At 39.4% G+C, this 21540-nt stretch overlaps 1 protein-coding gene across 1 annotated transcript in view; it reads right to left on the reverse strand.

The window, feature by feature from the left end:
- Positions 1 to 21540, reverse strand: part of CSMD1 (CUB and Sushi multiple domains 1) — a 1651174-nt gene that overhangs the window by 1064111 nt on the left and 565523 nt on the right. The window contains exons 5-6 of the mRNA XM_045010124.1: positions 19679 to 19873; positions 1720 to 1927 (exon numbers count right to left, since the gene is read on the reverse strand). Of these exons, the coding sequence (XP_044866059.1) occupies positions 1720 to 1927; positions 19679 to 19873 (403 nt within the window). The remainder of the gene's footprint in view (positions 1 to 1719; positions 1928 to 19678; positions 19874 to 21540) is intronic.

The following is a 21540-nucleotide window of genomic DNA, read 5'->3' on the forward strand; positions in this document are numbered from 1 at the left end:
TCTTTCTTTCTTTTTTAAACAAGAAGTCAGTGTTATGAATTAGCATTCACCCTGCAGGTGGAAATTGAAGGCTCTACGATGGCATACTAGAACTCTCTTGTTTACTTATCAGATATTTTAGCGTAATAAATAGGTCTGAATCAAGCAAATCAGGAAAACCAGTTCAGTTGAGAGATTCCTCTTACCAATAATAAAATTGGTGCTGGCTAGATTTCTAATACTCTCTGTTCAGCCTCTTGCTCACAAGGAGATCTCATGGGTTCATCTATGAAAAACAGCATTTTATGGGGGGTGGGACTTTTATGGCTAAATTTTCAAAAGACGCCAGACCATCTGCACATGGGAAAATGTGATATTTGTGTGTGCATTCACTACAACAGCCCTAAAGTTTGGGAGAATGAAAGTGCAAATAGCTCAGTATATATCCTATTAGCCAGTTGGACATAAAATTAACTAGTTTTCATGTGCATCCCCAGAATTGCAGGTAAACCTTCATCTTCTGGTTTTGAACTCCTGGTCCTTAAAGGCTGTATTTCGATTAGTCAAGAACTAAAGTAAGTTTTCTGTTTAGAAGTGCAAGCATGAGAGAGAGACAGTAACTCCTTTAAACATGCTAAAGATTGTATTTGCATAGTATACTTTCTGCAGTCTGCAATACTTTTAGTCAAAAAACTTTTACCGGGTACTTATGTTTTCTCTTGGTTATACTCAAGAACAAGAAACACACACACATATTAACCATCACAGACTCTTTCCTGATAGACAAAGTTTGACCCTGGGCATTTAGACTTCAGAGAAATGCTAATGGAACAGCCGTGCAATGTTCTGCAATGAATTAATTGCCATAAATTCCAAATTGCTATATAAACAAAATAAGAACTGTCTTTCACTTGCTAGAAAAAAAATACTCTTTTTGCAGTATTAATAATGGTGCTCATTAGTTATTATAACACAAAGTAGAGCAGTTCAGAGGAGCCAGGCAGACTCTGAGTAGAACAGAGGAAAGGGAGAAGTCAAAACTGCATTTAGTTACTAAACGCTGTTATTTGGATCCCACTAAATGCAGTTCCTTCATATTATGTTTGTTGTGTAAAGAGCCAAAGACACAATAGATGTGAAATAATACATAGTTGTCCCACTGACATAGGCAATTAACCAAATTTGTTTGCTACTGAACAAAATAAGGACCTGATTCTAATCTCTCACCACAGTTCACCTGAAAGGAAGTATGTCTGATTTATTATGGTGCAAGTGAATCAGAATCACTCCAATATCACTTAAAATCAATGGGTGAGACTCTGGTCCCTTTTAAGTTAATAGCAAAACTCCCATTGACTTAAATGGGTCCAGGATTTCTTCCACTGTATTTTTGTTATTTGGGTATCAAAGTGTGAAAAACTAGTTTTGGTGTAATAGTTGGAAATATTCTGATTGTCAAAGTTCAAACAAACAATCCTGTGTATGAAACCCAAAGAGTATGTATTCTACCAATGCAATTCCTTTTTGGAGTGAGGAAGGTGGGATTGAAGGATGGGTAGACAGATAAAGCCCAAATCATAATGCTTTCATTTGTGGATGATCTAGAGGCCTGAAGAGAGATTTACAACAAAAGGCTCAACAACAATACAAACAAAACACAATAATCAATTGTCCTAAAGAATTACTCACCATCAAACAAGAATATAGAAAATGGGATGATTGTCCCATCTCTGGACTTACCAAATTGATGGTGCTTCAGTTCCACTGATCTCTAAGAAATCATATCCTTCCTCTAACTGGAAATCTGTAAAGACCAGAGCAATAGTATCTCCTGGTTCAGCCAGAATTGTCCACGTACAGTCAGCATTATTTTCATATTCCGAAGGGAAATGAGGGCTTGAAATAGTTCCGCTTGTCCCACGTAGAGTTCCTCCACAAGCACCTTCAGCTGATGAATACAACAACAATTTCTAATGAAGTGAGGTTATCTTAGCAAACAAAACAGCAATAATTTTAATTACCATGGAAAATTGATCACTAGTATACACTACTGGAAAAATGCACCACATTTAAGAAAATGTAAAAAAAATATGTATATATGTTTGTAAATTAACAGTTGTGAGCCAGATTCTCTGGTCCGGTCTGTCCCCTTTGAGTCTTTTCTGGTCAGAGATAGCCCTGGCATAGTTGAATCCAGTATGAACATAGAGTCAGTATAGCACCCAGCACTGGGTATTTTTACTCATTTTATTATCCTTCTTTACATAGCCTCTTAGGTGTATATGAAGTTTTAAAAACAAATAGGTTGAGAAGGCCCCTGCCCCAAGGGACCTACAATATAATTAGGATACATATTGCAGAAATAATTAAAGGGCAGATACAAGAGTGGGAGAAGAGTTGTAGGAGAACAAAGGTAAAAGACTAGGCAGTGGGAGTAAACTTCCATGAAAGATTTGAAGAAAGAGAATGAACTCACTTGAAGCATGAGCAAAGGGATGCTGTTATGAGATAAACAGACAGAAGTGGGAGAAAGGGAGAAGCTAGGAGCTAGGACTAGCCAGAGAGGGACTGAAAGAAAAGAAATGGCTTGAGAGATACGTAGAAGCAAAGCGGGGTAGATCCTTGACGATTAAAACAAGGAATATGAATGTGATGAGGAAAAGGCGAAGAAATCATTGAAAGGATTCAAGCAGGCTATTTTGCTATTTTTGCTATATACCAAGTAGCCTTTGAATTTAAAAATGAAGAACTTTATAAAATGGTGTGTAGCAAAGGCTATCATATGGACTGGAAATTCCTGTACAGATTAGATTTCCCCCTCCCCAATAAATTTAGTATACATACACAAGCTCCAGAGAGTAGCTTGCAATCTTCCTTCTAAATCTTCTTTTGTAGAAACCAAAACTGATTCACGCTAATAAAACTTCCCTGTTTTTCTGAGCAATCAGACCATATTTATAATGTTTCCTATACTATAATTTGTAACTTTAAATGTGCATTTTTTTAAATAATGTAGAGAACAAACTTGTAAGTATCCAAACCTATAAGTCTTTCTATATAGTATGTGTAACTCGTATGACATTTTCATAACTGAAAGGGACATTATCAACCTCTAAATCTTTCCTGAAATAAGTGTGCCTGCTTTTAAGCAAAAAAGAAACAACAGCTAACTGAAAAGATTTGATCAGTGGGAAATCACTAATTTTTTTCTAATTTGTTTACTTGTGCATTTTAGAGCACTTAGTGTATACTCAGTTTCATTATTTCCCAAGTAGAGTTAGTCAGTCAATTTAAAGCAGTAGTGACAATAAACTACATTTTAAAGTGTCAAAATCCACAAGAAATGAGACAGGGAAGTCGGGGTCAGGTAAAACGGTAGTACCTGGACCTATTTTAATTCACTAGATTTCAAATGGATGAGGTCCCTGTAAATTTCAAATACTTCACTTCATATTATCTTCTAATCCAGTAGAGAAAACAACTAACTTGACAAATTTTGTGCCAATACTTCAGCACACAAACTAATATAGAGATATTGATTTCCACTGGGGTCAGCACCAATGTCAGGGTTGGACTGAATCATTTAAAAAAAATAAATCTGAGGGATGCCAGATTCTGACAGTCTTTTTTATTCTTGTCGTTTGTTTCTTTGGGTTTCTTGTTATGAGTTGGAAAGCCCCTGGCGGGCCGGGACATTTTGTTTACCTGCCGCGTCTGCAGGTTTGGCCGATCGTGGATCGCTGCTCCAGGCCAATGGGAGCTGCTGGAAGCGGCAGCCAGTACTTCCCTCGGCCTGCGCTGCTTCCAGCAGTTCCCATTGGCCTGGAGCTGTGAATTGCAGCCATTGGGAGCCGCGATCAGCTGAACCTGCTGAGGTGGCAGGTAAACAAACTGGCCCGGCCCACCAGGGGCTTTCCCTGCACAAGCGGTGGAACATTCTTGGGAACCACTGCTCTAGACCAAATAGTCCTGGTCCCAAGGATCCCTTCTTTGTCAATTAATAGCATAACTGATCACTTGCGGGGGGATTCCGTTTAGTGGACCAGGGCCGCCCGGGGGGGGGCAAGTGGGGCAATTTGCCCCAGGCCCCGGGCTCCGCAGGAGCCCCCAAGAGAATTGCTGAGGCTCCCGGCCCGCCCCCGCCCCTCTCCCAGAGCCTCAGCACATCCAGGAGCTTCCCTGAATAGCTGCAGTGTGTCTCTGGCGGGGCCTGAGCTCAGCACCGCTCAGACCCATGTGGTAAGGGGACAGGGCTGCGAGCTCAGGCCCCGCTGGAGCTCGCAGCCCTGCCCCCTTACCATGAGGCTCTGAGAGGGGAGGAGCTCAGGCCCCGCCGGAGGCAAGCTGCACCGCTATTCAGGGACGCTCTTGGATGCGACGCGTAATAGGGGGACCCGGGGGTAAGAGGCCGGGGCTGGGGGGTTGGATAAGGGGCAGGGAGTCCCGGGGACAGTCAGGGGACAGGGAGGGGGCAGAGGTTGGGGGGGAAGTCAGGGGACAGGGAACAGGGGGGTTGGATTGTGGGCATTCCGGGGGTCTGTCATTACTCAGTGGCAGGGTGGATAGGGGTCGGGGCACTCAGGGGACAGGGACCAGGGGTGGGGACCTGGGGTGGTGGTGGGGGGGTCTCTGTGGGATGGTGAGGGGGCAAGGAGCAGGATGGGTCAGGGATTCTGAGGGGGGTGGGCAGTTGGGGGGCAGGAAGTGGTTGGGGATCAGATAGGGGACAGGGCCAGGCTGTTTGGGAGGCACAGCCTTCACTACCCTAAAGCTCATTCAGCAGTTTGAGGCTTGCAGAAGAGGCAAGCTGTTAGCTTTTCCATTAGGGCTACCATCCCTTTCACTTCTCAAATGCCAAATTATAGTCCATAGGGAGATTCATGTCAGGGGAAGGTAGCTTCATTTAAAATTAGCCACTGGGGGAGGGATCACATAAGAAGAGCAATATCCTACACCACCTACCTCCTTCCCAACCCTACCAAGGGAGACCCCCCCCCCTCCCCTGCATTCCCTGAGGCTTCAGAGGGGTTAATTCAGTGGTTCTCAAACTTTTGTCCTGGTGACCCCTTTCACATAGCAAACCTCTGAGTGCAAACCCCCAACCCCCTTATAAATGGAAAACACTTTTTTAATATATTTAACACTATTATAAATGCTGGAGGCAAAGCGGGGTTTGAGGTGGAGGCTGACAGCTCGTGACCCCCAGTAATAATCTTGTGACCCCCCTGAGGGGTCCCAACTCCCAGTTTGAGAACCCCTGGGTTAATTTAATTTTAGCACCCTGTGTCCATTCACATGCATGTGCTATTTTGAGCATTTCAGTTTTCACAACATAGGCTCATCCCAGATTCTGGAACAAGCTCAAATGCTCAGTTCGTGGAGTATGTGCTTAAGCTATACTAAAGACAAACCCACAGTCAGTAACCCTCTCCAGTTTGTGAGGGACCCCATGGAGCCAGTCTCTAGGAAGCAGGTAAATGCATGGAGGTTAAGTCCATTAATGGCTATTAGCCAGGATGGGTAAGGAATGGTGTCCCTAGCCTCTGTTTGTCAGAGGGTGGAAATGGATGGCAGGAGAGAGATCACTTGATCATTACCTGTTAGGTTTACTTCCTCTGGGGCACTTGGCATTGGCCATTGTTGGTAGACAGGATACTGGGCTGGATGGACCTTTGGTTTGACCCAGTATGGCTGTTCTTATGTTCTAAGCTAAATGAACCGAAAGTTATGGAGACAGATATGAGTCAAGGAAGCCAGCAGAGTATCAGAAATCTGGAAAAATCTCTGACTGGATTGGCTCAGGTGTTTGGTCACAAGCTGGTGGTTCAAAAGTTTTGGATTTTTTTTAAGCAGAATTTTTTTATTGTTTCTTTAAACAGCAAGCAGCAAATATTTGGCCACAGACTTCTGAAACCCCAAACCATATTCAGGTTTTGGCAGACTAATTTCAGCTTTTCAATTAAAAAAAAACCACAACAAATTTTGAAGGAAAGCAGACATTGTCCGTGATTTTTTTCTGCTTTTTAAAAACCCCTAGTTTTCGATCCAAAAGAAGTTTTGAATGAAAATATTTGTCCAACCCTTTTAATGAGCTTTAGTGCCTTTTAGCACTAGCTGATGCTGAGAACCAGTGACACCTTGTAAAGAAGTTTTCTTAAAACTGGGTTTGTGCCAAGATGCGGAAGGTTTATTTTTCCCAGTGCCACCCGTGGTGCGGGAGCAAGTGGGGCAATTTGCCTGGGCCCTGCAGGGGCCCTCATGAGAATATAGTATTGCAATTTTTTTTATGAAAGGGGCCCCCAAAATTGCTTTGCCCCAGGCCCCCTGAATCCTCTGGGCAGCCCTATAGTAGACTGAGTCCACACACTGTGCCCTGCTAGCGAAAGCCCATGGAACCCAGGCTGTCTATCACCATTGGCAGCAAATCTGCTTAGTGGGGGACACAGTAGTGCAGACTAACAACAACCCCCTGTATTAAGAACCCTGGAGCCAATGAGCACAGTTTAGAAATGGGAAGGGCACAGGTTCAAAATAGCCAGGGACACTGATTTTAGAGATTTTGCGCAATCCCTAGCATAGACGATCTATGCTGAGTCAAAGCAGGGCTCACACTGTTGTAACTTAATTTAGTATGTTCCAGGTTTGAGCTGTCATTTATACTCGACTTTGAACATACGCAACATGGCTACATTAAGAGTGTGCACTTGTGTAACTACAACAATGTTATTTTAGCGTTCGCAAAGCCTCAGACTTCAAGTACTTCTTTGCTAGAGGTTAGATTTCCCAAAATAATTTCAAAGAGGTGCCAACTCAAATGGGTTCAACTTCCTAGAACATATACACATGCATGTACACACACACACACACACTTTATATTAGAGGCAGTGAAAAATCTGACACATTTTCAACCAGAAATAGTTTTTTGACGAAAATGAAAATGTTCAAGGAAAATTTTGGGGGAAAAAAAGAACTCACTAAATATAATTAAGCATTTTGACTAGCTTTTCCTTACCCAACAAGGTAGTATAATCCCTGCTTTAAATGTTAACCTCAACTCTGTTTTAGCTATAGAGCAAACGTGGCACTTCCATAGCAGTACAGTATACAAAATGAAGTGCTCTACAAGTAGAATATATCACCTGCTAAGCAGGCATAGGAGGGAAATTTAAGAACAGGGAGTAGGCTAAGCAGAGGATTTTTTTGCCTTTGTTGGTTAGGTAACATATAGTAATTTTGCTGGATCTAACAATCAGCAATTTATAGCAATTAAGTTGAGGGGGGGTTGGCTCCCCCACAGTGCTTTATACTGTCATGTATCTTTAAACAAAATAATAAATAAACAAACTGCAATCACTCAAGTGAGAGTTTGTTCTTATTTGCTTATCGCACAGCACATAAAATAAACAGCAGTTAAACCAATTCAGTCTAACCCTTTAAAACTTAATTTAAAACCTGGATTCAGATTACCAAGGCTGTTCCATTCAATTTTACTTCACACTGCATGGTCCTGATTTGACAGATCATTTAGGATTCATTTTACTATGTTACTGCTGTAAAATAGCTGATAAAAACACAGCTGTGTTTTAAATATTACAGAATTCATAGTCAGCTATAAAAACACAACCTGTTTTTTCCTGCTATGTCACTCCAAGTCTTTTCCTTACCCCCTACATCACTAGCAACAGAATAGATTCAATTAAAAAACTTGACTGACATTTCATAAAGCACCTTCAAGTGATATATTGTCATTTCCAGTCACATTATGTAAGGCTTATCAATTAAAGAAAATTGCAGCTTTAAACAGTTCTAAATGAACCATGAGCATGCATTATTTAGCATGCCTTATTAAAAGTATCACTGAAACAGCTACTAGTAAAAAGTATCACTGAAACAGCTCTTTAGTAAGTGGCATTTTTTTCCTAAATCATTCCTGAAAAGCATATAATTGTATCTCACTAATAGAATTCCTAACTCCAGAAAACATATCAATAAAATTATCACAAGTAATCATTTCTGTTGATATTTGAATTGGGGCATCTATAAATTATGAATATAAAAAAACCAGACAAAATAATTAATGTAATGAACCTGAATATTTAAAACTGCCATTTTAAATATCTCAGTGATATAAATTTAGTAATGAGAATGTGTCTGGGACAACTGACAAATTGTTGAACTGCCAGATTCATAAAGTCCGGAAATACCATTGGGCATGGGTGTTAAGATGATGTGGAGGGTTTCATATTTACCAAATAACTCATTGATTAACTCCATATCCAGCTGGCACCTAGTTCTTTAACCATTGGACTATTTACTCCTACTTTCAAATCTATAAAAAATGCCAGAACATATTTTTGCTTTTTTTTTTAAATGGAAACTGGGCCAGAGGTAACATTTCTTCCTACTATTTAAAGAACAAAAAAAATTCTAAAAATGTCAAATTTGTTAAGAAACACTATTTTCTTTTTGTTGAGAGTGAAATACGTATTGTAAGTATTTACTAATAATATTCTTCTTATGCTAAAACATCTCTACAGACACCAGGAGTGGAACAGCTTCATCATTCATTTCTGTCCATGACTTGTTCCTCCATTAAGCCCGTCATGGTCATGTTCCTGCATATGATGTCCCACCATCTAGTTGATGGTCCATCTCTAGGTCAAACTGATCTGGGTTATGTTTTCATTATTTATTTATTTTTGGTATTCCATCATCTGTTTGTCTTCTATAGTATTCCCATCATTTCAATCTCTTCAATTGCAGCCAATCCCATACCTTGATTTTATGTCCTACTCTCCTTCTAACTCTCTTCATTTGTCTGAAAATTATTCCACTTTACACCTGCCATCTTCCAAAGAACTCTCATCTCTATGGTCTCAAGTCTCCTGATGGCTGTTTCATTTAATATTAAAAGTAACATTTTAATGTAAAAATAATCTGTCATTCAGCAAGTTTCTCCTTTTCATTTCCAAGCCATACTCCAGGATTATAGTCAGAAGGGCATTTTGAAAGACACTTGCTAAAAATCACTTATATGTCTCATAATTTAGTTTTCAATTGATATTTTTTTAAAGCAACACCTAGGATTACTATGTAACTGAAAAATTCAAGGGGAACAATTTTTCTCTATTTTTCCATTTTTGGTAAAAATTTCAAAAGTAATAAGCAATTTAGAATCCTAATTCCCATTGCAAGTTAATGACTGTTTTGCTATGGGAGATAGGATTCTACATTACTTGGGTGCTTTTGGGTGGAGTGGCCTGCTAATGCAGAACATGTTGGAGCCTTAGTTTATTTCACTGTAGTCAAATTCCCTTATTGGGATATATGACAGCACTTTTGAAATACTCAGTTACACTGTTCCATTATAGTCAGGTTTTCTTTTTTCTGTTGTGGAACTGGGAACCTAGCAGGCTTGAAAGCCCTGGCCTGTGGATTGCCCCAGGCCTGGGCTTCCCTGACTCTGAGGCAGTGCAAATAGTGTGACTCCCCCAGAGGTACAGACCCTGGGAAGTGCTGATATAAAACTCACATTCTTGTCAGTTTCATGGCTGCTATGGAATAGCTGTGCTGAAACTGACATGTGTGTCAATTGTTTGCAGTGATGTAGCTATATTGGTCCCAAGATATGAGAAAAACAGGGTAGGTGAGGTAATAGCTTTTACTAGACCAACTTCTGTTGGTGGAAGTACAAACTTTTGAGATTCACAGAGCTCTTCCTCAGGTCGGGGAAGGTAACAAGAGTGTCCAAGGTGAAACAGGTTTCAGAGTAGCAGCAGTGTTAGTCTGTATCCACAAAAAGAAGAGGAGTACTTGTGGCACCTTAGAGATTAACAAATTTATTTGAGCATAAGCTTTCGTGGACTACAGCCCACTTATCGGATGCATGTAGTGGAAAATGCAGTAGGAAGATATATATGCACAGAGAACATGAAACAATGGGTGTTACCATACACACACTAATGAGAGTGATCAGTTAAGGTGAGCTATTATCAGCAGAAGAGAAAAAGAACTGTTTGTAGTGGTAATGAAAATGGCGCATTTCCAGCAATTGATAAGGAGATGTAAGGAACTATGTGGCGGGGGAGGGGGGAATAAGCATGGGGAAATAATTGTACTTTGTGTAATGGCCCATCCACTCCCAGTCTTTATTCAAGCCTAATTTGATGGTGTCCAATTTGCAAATTAATTCCAATTCAGCAGTGTCTCATTGGAGTCTGTTTTTGACGTTTTTGTGCTGTAATATTGTGACTTTTAGGTCTGTAATCGAGTGGCCAGGGAGACTGAAGTGTTCTTCAACTGTTTTTTGAATGTTATAATTCTGGACGTCTGATTTGTGTCTCTTTATTCTTTTATGTAGAGACTGTCCGGTTTTGGCCAATGTACATGGCAAAGGGGCATTTCTGGCACATGATGGCATATATCACATTGGTAGATGTGCAGGTGAATGAGCCCCTGATGGCATGGCTGATGCGATTAGGCCCTGTGATGGTATCCCCTGAATAGATATGTGGACAGAGTTGGCAACGGGCTTTGTTGCAAGGATAGGTTCCTGGGTTAGTGTTTTTGTTGTGTGGTGTGTGGTTGCTGAGGAATATTTGCTTCAGGTTTGGAGGCTGTCTGTAAGCAAGGACTGACCTGTCTCGGGCACATGTCCTAGGAAACCACTTAAAATGAAGTGGGCATTTAACACCTCTGCAGTCATAGGACAAAGGACATTTTACATGTTTCCTAAAATACACAAACAAGGGAAACCATGCAGACCCATTATATCTGGCCACTGTATTCTTGCAAAAGAAATATCAGAACTCACAGAAACCACCTTCAAACACCATCCTTGCCACAATGTATGTTCCTTCCTATACACCAATGTTCCTCACCATGATAGCATTACTACCTGCTTCAAATATCTACAAGACAATGAACAACACTCAGAAATCCACCCCCCCAAGTACAATGCCAAAATCATCCATTGTAGCCCTGAGGATTAATCTGTTGGTCTGTATAAAATGTCTTTTTGATAAAAGTGTGTAGGCTGCATAGATTAATAGAATTTGCAATAAGCTGTAATGAAGATACCTAGAAACTTCTAGACCAGACATCCTGGCCTATTTCCTCTGTGATGCTGAAAGCAACCTTTAAGACCCTTACTCAGAAAAGTAATAATAGGAGACAAACCTACGCAAATTGTCTAGGGACTTTTCGAATATCTGCTAACCTTTCACCTAGTTAGGTGCAAAAGGAGAGTTTTTCTGCCCACAAATGTAACACGTACACCCGCAAGCTACTATATAGCTGTCATTAGTACGCACACAAAAGGTCAGCCAATGAAAACAGGTACCCTCACCTTTCCATGGGGGAAAGACAAATTTGGGCATAGGAGGAAGGATTTCTCCCTATAAAAGGTGTGATAATCCACCATTAGGCAGGCGATACACCCATCCTTCTATTCTCCATCGCCTCACCCTGCCTACACCTACGAAAGCTGTCAACTACTGATAAGTCGTAGTGTTCTGTCCTTTCACAGCTGTAAGTATGAAATAATTCTTAATTTCTACTTCACCTCTAAAGCATCTATGCTAAGAAGGGTTTAAATCATAGCCAGTCTCTTGGTAACTTCCTCTAGCAAAGGTGTGAAATCTTCTGAGTGCTATTGCTGCAGAGTGCATTTAGAACTGTGTAATATCATATCATATCTCTTGAAGAACTGTGATATTTTGTAACTTTGTAATTTCATACTGCTTTTAACATTTTACATTTACTTCTTGTTTTATTGATTTTAAATAAAAGGTCTTGTTTGACTAAACTCTGTCCCTGTCTAAATTCCTGTTATACCCCAATCTCCTTGTATTAAATTCTGTGAAGCCTGATTCAAGACGAACTTTTATCTTCTGATCACACATATTGGCGAGCCATACCCATATTATTAATATCTATCAATTATTACTAATATTATTAATTAATTAGAAAATTAATTATTAAATACAACTAAATTAAGTGGATAAATTCCACTGTCCCTACTAACCCTCCCCAAATCAGGCTACACCATTTCATCCTTACCCATAACAACTTTACATTTAACAACAAACACTTTGTCCAAAACATGGGAATAGGCCCGGGTACTAGGATGACTATCCAATATGCCAGAATTCTGTCATAGTCTTGGCATTCACAACATCCTCTGACAAACAATTCCACAGGTTGACTCTGAGTTGTATGTTTAAAATGTGTTTAAGAAAAACTTAAGGACCTTTCCAGATTTTCATGTTTGTTTAATGATCAATGAAGTGGAGCCTATTATCTCTCTAATTCTTTACCCTGTTAGGCACTGTACACATCTTTTGGTTATCTATTTGAGAAGTTCTGCAATTTGTAGAAAATTGTCTTGCCTATTATCTCGGCCATCTCCTCTTTTCATCTCCTCAACCTTCTTCGTGTTTAGTCTTTTCATAATGCTTCACCCAAAATCATCTTTTCTGTCCATTGCCTCCATCACACCATCCCTTCTAAGTCACTTCACTGACTCCCAATTGCATGGTACATAATATCAATATTTTTTATCCTTGTTTTCAAGGCACTTTATCACAACCTTTGCCTGCATCTTTGACCTGGTCACATTTCATGTTTTTCCATGCTCTTCCATCTCTCCTATTGATACATATCAGGGCAAGTGTCTATATACATGCAGGAGTATGGCCATGATCCCACCTCTCCTATGCATAGCTAGTCAGCCCTGTGCACGCCATAAAAACTGGTATAGTAGAACTCTTTTGCTTTCCCCCAAACAACTGAATGGCACTTGATTTGCCCAGTATCTTTTCCCTTCCAGTCTGACACTTTTATTCTGAGCTCAAACACTGTAAAGACTCAGATCATTTAGATAAACAAAATAGTCTGTTCCAATGCCTTAGAGATACAAGAATCGTTGGTGTTCTCCTCTGGGGAAGGAAATCTTTCATAGATTCTTTCACATCTATTTGTGTAATGCAAAATCTCTGGGTGAGTGTAACATAGGGAATCCCTTATACCAACTGGCAGAGGGCATAAGGGATGCATAGGCATTTACAGGTATACCTTGGGTCTGATATCTACATAATAGGGTGTCAAAGGGTGGCATGTGAGATCTCTGCGAATAGCCAGTAATGCACTGGTTGTACTGATCACTGTGAGATGTATGGCTGGATTATATTTATTTAAGGAGCTATTCATCTATACTAAAAACTATGTCATTAAAGTATGTAAGTTAAGACTAGTCACCGGAAGGGGATAAAGAGGTTCTGTTCAGGCAAGGGGTAGGAGACACCTATCTCCATGGCTGGCCATTGTGTAGCATGTATCTTACAATGAGGGCCGGCTGTAGACCCCAGCACGCCAAGCGCGCGCTTGGGGCGGCATTTTGCCGGCAGGGCAGCAGGCGGCTCCGGCGACCTTCCGCAGTCATGCCTACGGGAGGTCCACTGGAGCCGTGGGACCAGCGGACCTCCCGCAGGCACGACTGTGGAGGGTTCGCTGGTCCCACGGCTCGGGTGGACCTCCCGCAGGCATGACTGCAGAAGGTCCGCCGAAGCTGCCTGCCGCCCTCCCAGCGCGCCCTCCGCAGGCGTGTCTGGAAGAGGTCCCCCGGAGCCGCGGGACCGGCAGCACGCCCCCTGCGTGCTTGGGGCGGCCGAATTCCTAGAGCCGCCCCTGCTTACAATGTGAGTCTATTTGTATATGGAGCCAAATCTACAGGAAAGAAGTCTACTGGGGTGGGAGTGGGGGGACAACAACCAGCAGATGGGGACAGGGATGGTGAGGTGTGTGTCTTGTTTATGAGTAAAGACAATGGATTGATTGAATATGTAGGGGTACAGGGGTGTACCCAGTATCCTTCACCTAGGGGAGAAGCTGCCAGTGTGCTTATCTTATGAACAGAGATCACAGCCACTCTGGTGGTTAATCACTGGGAAAAAGACTTTGGGTGAGCTAAACTTTAGTAGAGCAGGAAAGTTTCTTGTTAGTTAAGTCTAAAGTCAAGTAGGTATAGAATAATTGCTTTTTATATGTAACCCAAAGTTTCCATTAACTCTGCCTGGTTCTTCTCTAGTCTCTCTTCTTTATTCAACAAAGTTATATTTGTTCTCACTATCAACATATCTAAGTACTGGTGTGCTCAGTGAGTGGTTACTCTGAGGCGAAATTGGTAAACTGGTGTGTACTAGTCCTTTGGCAGTAGCATATTTGTAAATTCTGTGAGCATCCAGTGGACTAGGAACTGGAAACCCAAAGGGGGATGCTCAGAGGTTGGAGCATGCCTTGTCCTTGCCTGAAGAGGAACAGCAGAGCCTGCATAGGCTGAAAGGGGAGTGTAAGGGGAGTGTCTGGAGTGGCTCACCACTGTGAGTGCCTACCTCAGAGCAGACTATCAGAAAACATGGCAGACACCCTAAACTGGAGGTATCTTCTATAATTAGATTTCACAAAGCCAGTAACAAATGTGAACTCATGGATCTCTATCCCAGTCTTATCATAGAGTCACAGACAGTCCCCTTAGACTCTTGAGTCTATTTGCCACCCAGACAAACCAGACTTTGTGTTAAATAGTCATTTACAACAAAAATCACCCCACATTCAGGTTGCTCCCAGCCCCAAGAGACCAATCTCTTACCTCAGATCAACTAGTACCTTAAATTGTGCACCAAAGACAACTCTGGTAGCCAATTCTATAGTAAACTAACTAAAGGTCTACTAGCTAAGAAAAAAGGAATGAGAGTTATTGAGAGGACTTAGCAGTTCTTTCAGTAGAAAATGAATAAGCAAGAAAATAGGCTAGAACAAGCAAGAAAATGAATAAGGAAGAAAAGTTGATCAGAGCTGACCAAGAAGGTAGAAAACAATTGTTTTAGTTAAATTTTTCATAAGTGTGTAAATGGAACTTTTCTTTGTATAGATTGCTTGCATGTTGTGTGTGTATTTATGGGTAAGATGCATACGTTACGATTTTCCAAGATGGTAAAAATAAGCAAAATTTTAGCTTTCAGAATCAGGAAGGAGGCCCCTTTGGTCAATTGTTTATTATTTTTGTTTACATAGCCCCCAAAAGTGTTCTGGATGCTTTATAGAACAAATGAGAGATTTTTGATGTGACCAGGATAACACCTATTAAAGAGGGAATAGGGAAGGAAGGAGGATGAGGAGATCACATGGCTATTCACAGTTTAGATAAGTGAATCATAGAATAGAATCATAGAATCTCAGGGTTGGAAGGGACCTCAGGAGGTCATCTAGTCCAACCCCCTGCTCAAAGCAGGACCAAACCCAACTAAATCATCCCAGCCAGGGCTTTGTCAAACCTGACCTTAAAAACCTCTAAGGAAGGAGATTCCACCACCTCTGACCTGATACACATATCATCTGACCTGATACACATATTTGAGAAGTTATACTAATATTTTAATATCTGGCAGGTTCTGCAGAAATAGACATAGTTAGTTTCCAAAAACTTTCCATCTCTGACCAGGAGACAATTCTATTTATGTTTTTCTTCCCATTCAGACCCTTCCACTCAGTGGGAAGGCCAGAGAAGTATTTAGCTCTGAACTTCAATCAGACCTTTTACATGACAACTTCTTTTCCCTACTACTAACGAAAGATAACAAACTACTTTTAAAAATCTTTTTTATTCACTATTGAATCACTTCCACCTCAGTTTCTCACTCATCTCCATACACTGAGCATCTTCTTGATTAAATACTTTTCCCAGCTGTATATTCCAATCACCCCCTTTAATTCTGGAACCTGATTAATTACTTATTTGATCCCTTTTGCCCTTCCTGGCACATAGCTGCCTATATCTTTAGTTTACCTCTTATTTTATGTACTCTTTATTCTCCCTCCCATAATTATGTTTCCTTAGACAATAATTCCCTACATATACTTTTCTCCACCTTAATTATTTTCATAGTCTAAGGGAAAGCCTACAAAATGTAACATCACTAACCCAACTTGTATTCCTAGTGTCAGCTTCAGAAAAATCTAGACTCATCCAAATATAATCAACTAGAGATTCTTAAAAAAAGTTATACTAGGTCCTTTTTAGAAGTAGTGATATATCATAAATCCGCAGCTAGTATAGTTACTGAAGAAAACAATATTACATTTTTTAAATGTTAGGGAGTTGTACTTTACTATTTCATACTAGAGCTTGAATGAATCCTTCTGGTTCTCACAGCATATACTAAAGTTTTCCTTTCTCGCAGATCAGATATTTAACTCAAACTGTACAATTGTAAATTGTTCCTTTCCCCCACCCCCAGAACAAAAAAGTGAGCACTTTTGGGACATGAAAAGGGGGCTACTGGTTATTTTGTGGGCTCTTATTTGAGGCCTTATCACCCAAATTTAGGCTTGTAGAAGGGGAAGACAGTAGTTTGGAAGGGGAAAGAGAAATGAAATATAACATGTATATATTTTTCATGCACAGAGCTGGAGATGGTGGAGGAAGAGAGTAATGGAGAGAAGGGTTGGGGTGAGTTGAGATGTGCGCTGAGTCAGAAAGTGGAGGAAGATGTGAAGTGAAGTATAGGAAGTGCGACACCTGGCATTGGTGACACAAATCAGGATGGAAACAAGCACAATATAAACATTTTTTTAAAATAGGTACCCCATTTTATACAGTTTTGATGTTCTGCATTCAAATATGTAATGTGCTACCACTGCTCCAAGCCTGCAAGCTCTGAGATAAGTAAGAATAGGATAGGTATCTTGCCCTTAAACGGGCACCTCCATGAACCATCACCTTTATAAAAACTATAGTACTAGGCAACACTATTGCAGAACTATTATATATATTGATATGAATATCACATGTTGCAGTGTTTTGCACCATCTCTATAGAATACCATCATACCTTTAACAAGGACATTCTGAACTCTGTGAACAGAGGGATCAGAGTGATACTGCTCAGAGATACAGGGAAACAATGCTACAAGAGCTGCATCAGGCATATGTGCCACAGCAGCAAGTTGAAAGAGCCAAAGAAGAGAAAGGCAGTAACAGAATAGTGATGGAGGTATGCTAGGGGGTGAGAGAGAGACCTTGGGGGACAGGGGAGGTTGAGAGAGATCTTTGACCTAAATGAGCAAAAATGGAAGAGTAGAAGAAATGAAGGGATTTGGAGGCACATAACTGAAAGATTTGACCCTGCCAGCTGAACTCTGCAAAATGTCTGCAACACCAGCCCTACATCATCTGGATATTAAGTTCTCCTATGGCAGGGGATTACTCAACTGGCCACTCAGGCCAATTTTAAGGCTTTTTTTGTGCTGTGTACTGGTGTAAAGGTTCCAGGCTTTTGTGTTTCTGTGGGGTTTTTTTTAAATGGATTTAATGTCTGTGCAGAAGGAGAAAAGTGCTTTGTGTGGATAGCTTTCCAAGCATTCCCTTCCATCTTTTTGTGTATGTGAACTGCCCAGTAGTAGAAGAAATATCCATGACTATTCTGACTTAACTTATGAAAGCACATGGACAATTTTTAGCAGTGCTTCAACTTTTTGTTACGTGCCTACTAACTCTCCTTTTCAGTTGTTTTCTAGCCTGCTGGCAAAGTGGTTTCCATTAAAAAGGAAATCTATCTCAAACCAATTTTTCTCATTGCACTATTATACTCCAGTGCCAGGAAAATCTGCCGTAGTCGAATGAACTTAAAATATGTTTTTTTTTATGGCAGAGTAGCTTACGCTACCTCAAAACTACACACTAGCTAGACCTTCACTGTGCTGCCAGAATTCCTTGAATGACATCATAGAATTTGCTCTGCAATTCTATTCCATAAAGTATCACTTGAGCACTATACTTTTTAGTGATGTTGTTTGAAGCCTGCCACAACTGTTCAGAAAAGTGAATAGTTAACAAAATACAAAACTGAGTCTTTTTTTGCAATTTCCCCAGCCTGAGTCATGTATCTCTATTAGAAATGCCACTTTGTTCAGCAAGTACATAATTACTTGACAACAGTTGCTAATGCACCTGAAAATATTAAGGAAAGTAATTGCAAAATTAGCAGAACATGGATTTTAAAATGCAGCAATCCAATGCGTCTACTAATACAATTCAGTGCATCTTTTGAATAATTTCTCTGATGGGTGGGAAAAAAAGATCACTCCATTACAGAGGGCCCATACAAGGCTCTGCAGTTCATTTAGTCCTTGCACTGCTTTACAGAGGTTTTTAGGGCTTCATCTGACTCTTCTTCAATGGGGTGAATTCCATGGTATGGTTCACTTAGGTACAGAAGGTGCACTTAATTTCATTCCAGTTTTTAAAATAGTCAGTTCCACTGATATTCCCTATACTTAAAATTGGAAATACTGCTAGAATTAGTAATATTTCTCAAAACAGAAGGTATTTGAGAGTACCCTGCAGAGTATCAAAAAGAAAAGTGTTTTCAGACTGATGCTCAGTTAACACCATTAACTTAAAAAAGTTCAGACAGAAGTGTAAATTTTACCAACTATTATTGAAGAAAAAGATTACTACAACTTAAAGATTTGAAAAAAGTCACACATTTTCTCCTTGTTTTCAATTTAAGAAAATATATGGGGTTCCCTTGCTGCTCCAAACTAAATATACATACACTGGATATGGTTGAACATTTTATGAGATTTGTCTTTATTAACAACTTAATAATCAAGATTTTTTTCTTCCTTTTTTATAAATTTCACTATTTAAAGTACTTCTATATAGATTATTAATGCTTTCAATCAAAGGTATTCTTGACAAAAACTATTAGAGATGGGAATGGATTAAGAATTTGGGCTATTCTGGTCCAGATATAAGTACATATAAAAAAAAAAGTCAGTACCTGCCAGCCATTTCTACACTACAAATGTTGGCAATCACCACTTTAATTGCGACCACTATCTGCGGTACTCACACAGAGTGAGTAAATAGATTTTTTGTTTTGGTGGCCAAACTGAAAAATCCAAAAAAATTGCTTCAAGTCAATTACAAATGTATTTTTTTTTAATTTCTCTCTCATCAAACTGAAAGACATTCATGGCGGAGGGAGGGTGTATCGAACAAAATATTGTTTGACTCAAAACAAGTTTTCCTTTTTTTCTTTTTGATTGATTTATGCCGTCGTTTTAAAATAAAATTACCTAAATTTCTAAATGAAATATCATTTTGAAACAAAAAGTCATAACATTTCAATTCAGAAATATTGAAACTAAACCTTTTGAAACTAAACAGTTTGTTTTAAAATAAAATCTAGCAAAAACTATTCACCATTTTGATCTGTATTCATGAATATGGTCAGCTGACCCCAAACTGCATTTTTTGATGCATAAACTATTAATTTAAAAAAAATTGCCCAGGTCTACTTCTATCACTGTAATATCTGAGCACCTCACTGTCTTAAAGGTATTTATCCACACCAAACCCCTCAGATTTAGGCAAGGACTATGAATCCCAATTTATACACGGCTACAATTCCACCATTGCACAGGTTTATATTTTAGATAAAACATTATATTTTAATGACATTAAGAAAAATAACGGTCAGTTAACACAGGACTAGTGAATTCAACAAATTACATTAGCATTACCTATAATCATCCTAAAATAAAAACTTATTCTATTTCATCACCATCTTAGTCTTCTTTATGTTTATTTTAATGCATATAGGTAAATGTTTTCTCCATTAATTCACATTTTGTACCTCTGCAAAATGGAGCTGGAAAATCCCATGATGCACCATTTCCAGGACTCACAATACATGTTAACATTGCATGGCCCTCCAGGATGTAGCCTGAAATACAGCTATATCTAATTTTGTCTCCTATATTGAACCTTGATCCATGAAGTACTCCTTTAGGTATTTCTCCCGGGTTTCCACAAGTGTGACTAGGTAGAACTGTTGAAATAAAAAGAAGAAGAAGAAAAAAGTTACAGTTTAATCTTATGGGAAAATAGATAATGCATATTACATTATAAGTGACATATAAGCCTACTGAATCACTATTAAACACTTTTTTTTTCTACTTTGATTTCTAATATAAAAAACCTGTAATTGGACCATGGCATGTATTTCCACAAGAGGTAAGATTTACTGTGGATCTCAACACTTTCACAACTACATTTCAAACTCAATCCTTGGACTTAGCATTCTCTCAATAAGTTCTTCACACGTCACACAGACAAACAACAAAATGCTATATAAATCAAGCTAATTCTCCCACAAGCTGGGATAGAATATTTTTAAATACTCCAGACATTGTCAAATAGATAGTCCAATGATGACACAATAGAGACACTATTCAAAATATTCCATGTATTAGAAGATCTCTTATTTTTAAGAAATAGTCTGCTCGATCTTGTTGACATCAATCTAGGAGTAGACAGAAAATGGGGAAATGACTAAAAAATTGATGTTAGAGTGGGGAGAATGGACAGAATTCTTACCATTTGAAAGCATTGCTATTTTGATTCAGACTGTTTAAACTACACATCAATTTTAGCAATGAATCCATCAACCTACAAAACAAGACCACTGGTTTGGTGACCTAGCAGTGGTCTCTATTTATATGTCTGTTGTTTTAGCAACAATGATATAGGACTGGAACAGTCCTCCTGCATCTAGTACAATCCCCTGCTATCAGAGTCAATCCCAAAACAATACAGCTAAAATAGTTTAAAACATTTAGTGTTGAAATTCTGTGTTTATATTTGACAGCTGTATCCAATGGAATATCCATTCAAATGTATGAAACATCAGAGTACATGAGGTAAATGCATTCAACAGAAAAGTAGGAGCAGGGAATGGTTTAGTCTAATTCTTGCTCAGCTTCCAAATGTGTGTGTGGTGGTGGTGGTGGGAAAATCATTTAACCTCTCTGTTCAGTTTCCCTACTTGCAAAATAAAGACAGCAATTCTTACCTCACAGATGTGTTGAGAAGATTAATTAGTTAATATTTGTACAGCACTTTGGAGACATAAAGCACTACATCAATGCTTATTACCCGGTATGTCCCATTGCATTAGACAAGTGCATTTGTTGGATGCATATCCCATGTTGTTCATCAGTATAGCCGTTAGCAGCATTGGCATTGAAATGGTCATAATTACACTTAACTCAAAACCCCATCAAAATATAGAAAGCAAGTTCAGATTATAGGTCCAAACTTTAAAGAATGCATTGGTTTCTAAAACATTAAAATACTACTACTTTGCACTTATGCAGTTCTTTTCACCAGTGGCTCTCAAAGCACTTTACAAACATTAAATGTGGTAATTAAGTCATGCAACATTCTGGTGATATAGGCAAATATTCTGCTTATTTTATAAATGGGTAGGTAAACTAAGCTACAGAGGGGTTATATGATCTTTCTAAAACCAGTGCAGTGAGTCAGTTGCAAGGCTGGGAATAAAAGCTCCTGTCTCCTGCTTGAACCAATATGTCACATTAAGGTTATGTGCAACCAGAAAAGCTAGAAACTTCATTGTTTCCAGAATGAAGATCAAGCTTACAGAAAAACAACTCAGAAGATACCTTCATATCAACTAATTTCATAGAATCATAG

The sequence above is a fragment of the Mauremys mutica genome, chromosome 3 (genome assembly GCF_020497125.1).
Source record: "Mauremys mutica isolate MM-2020 ecotype Southern chromosome 3, ASM2049712v1, whole genome shotgun sequence".
NCBI classification, from domain to species: domain Eukaryota; kingdom Metazoa; phylum Chordata; order Testudines; family Geoemydidae; genus Mauremys; species Mauremys mutica.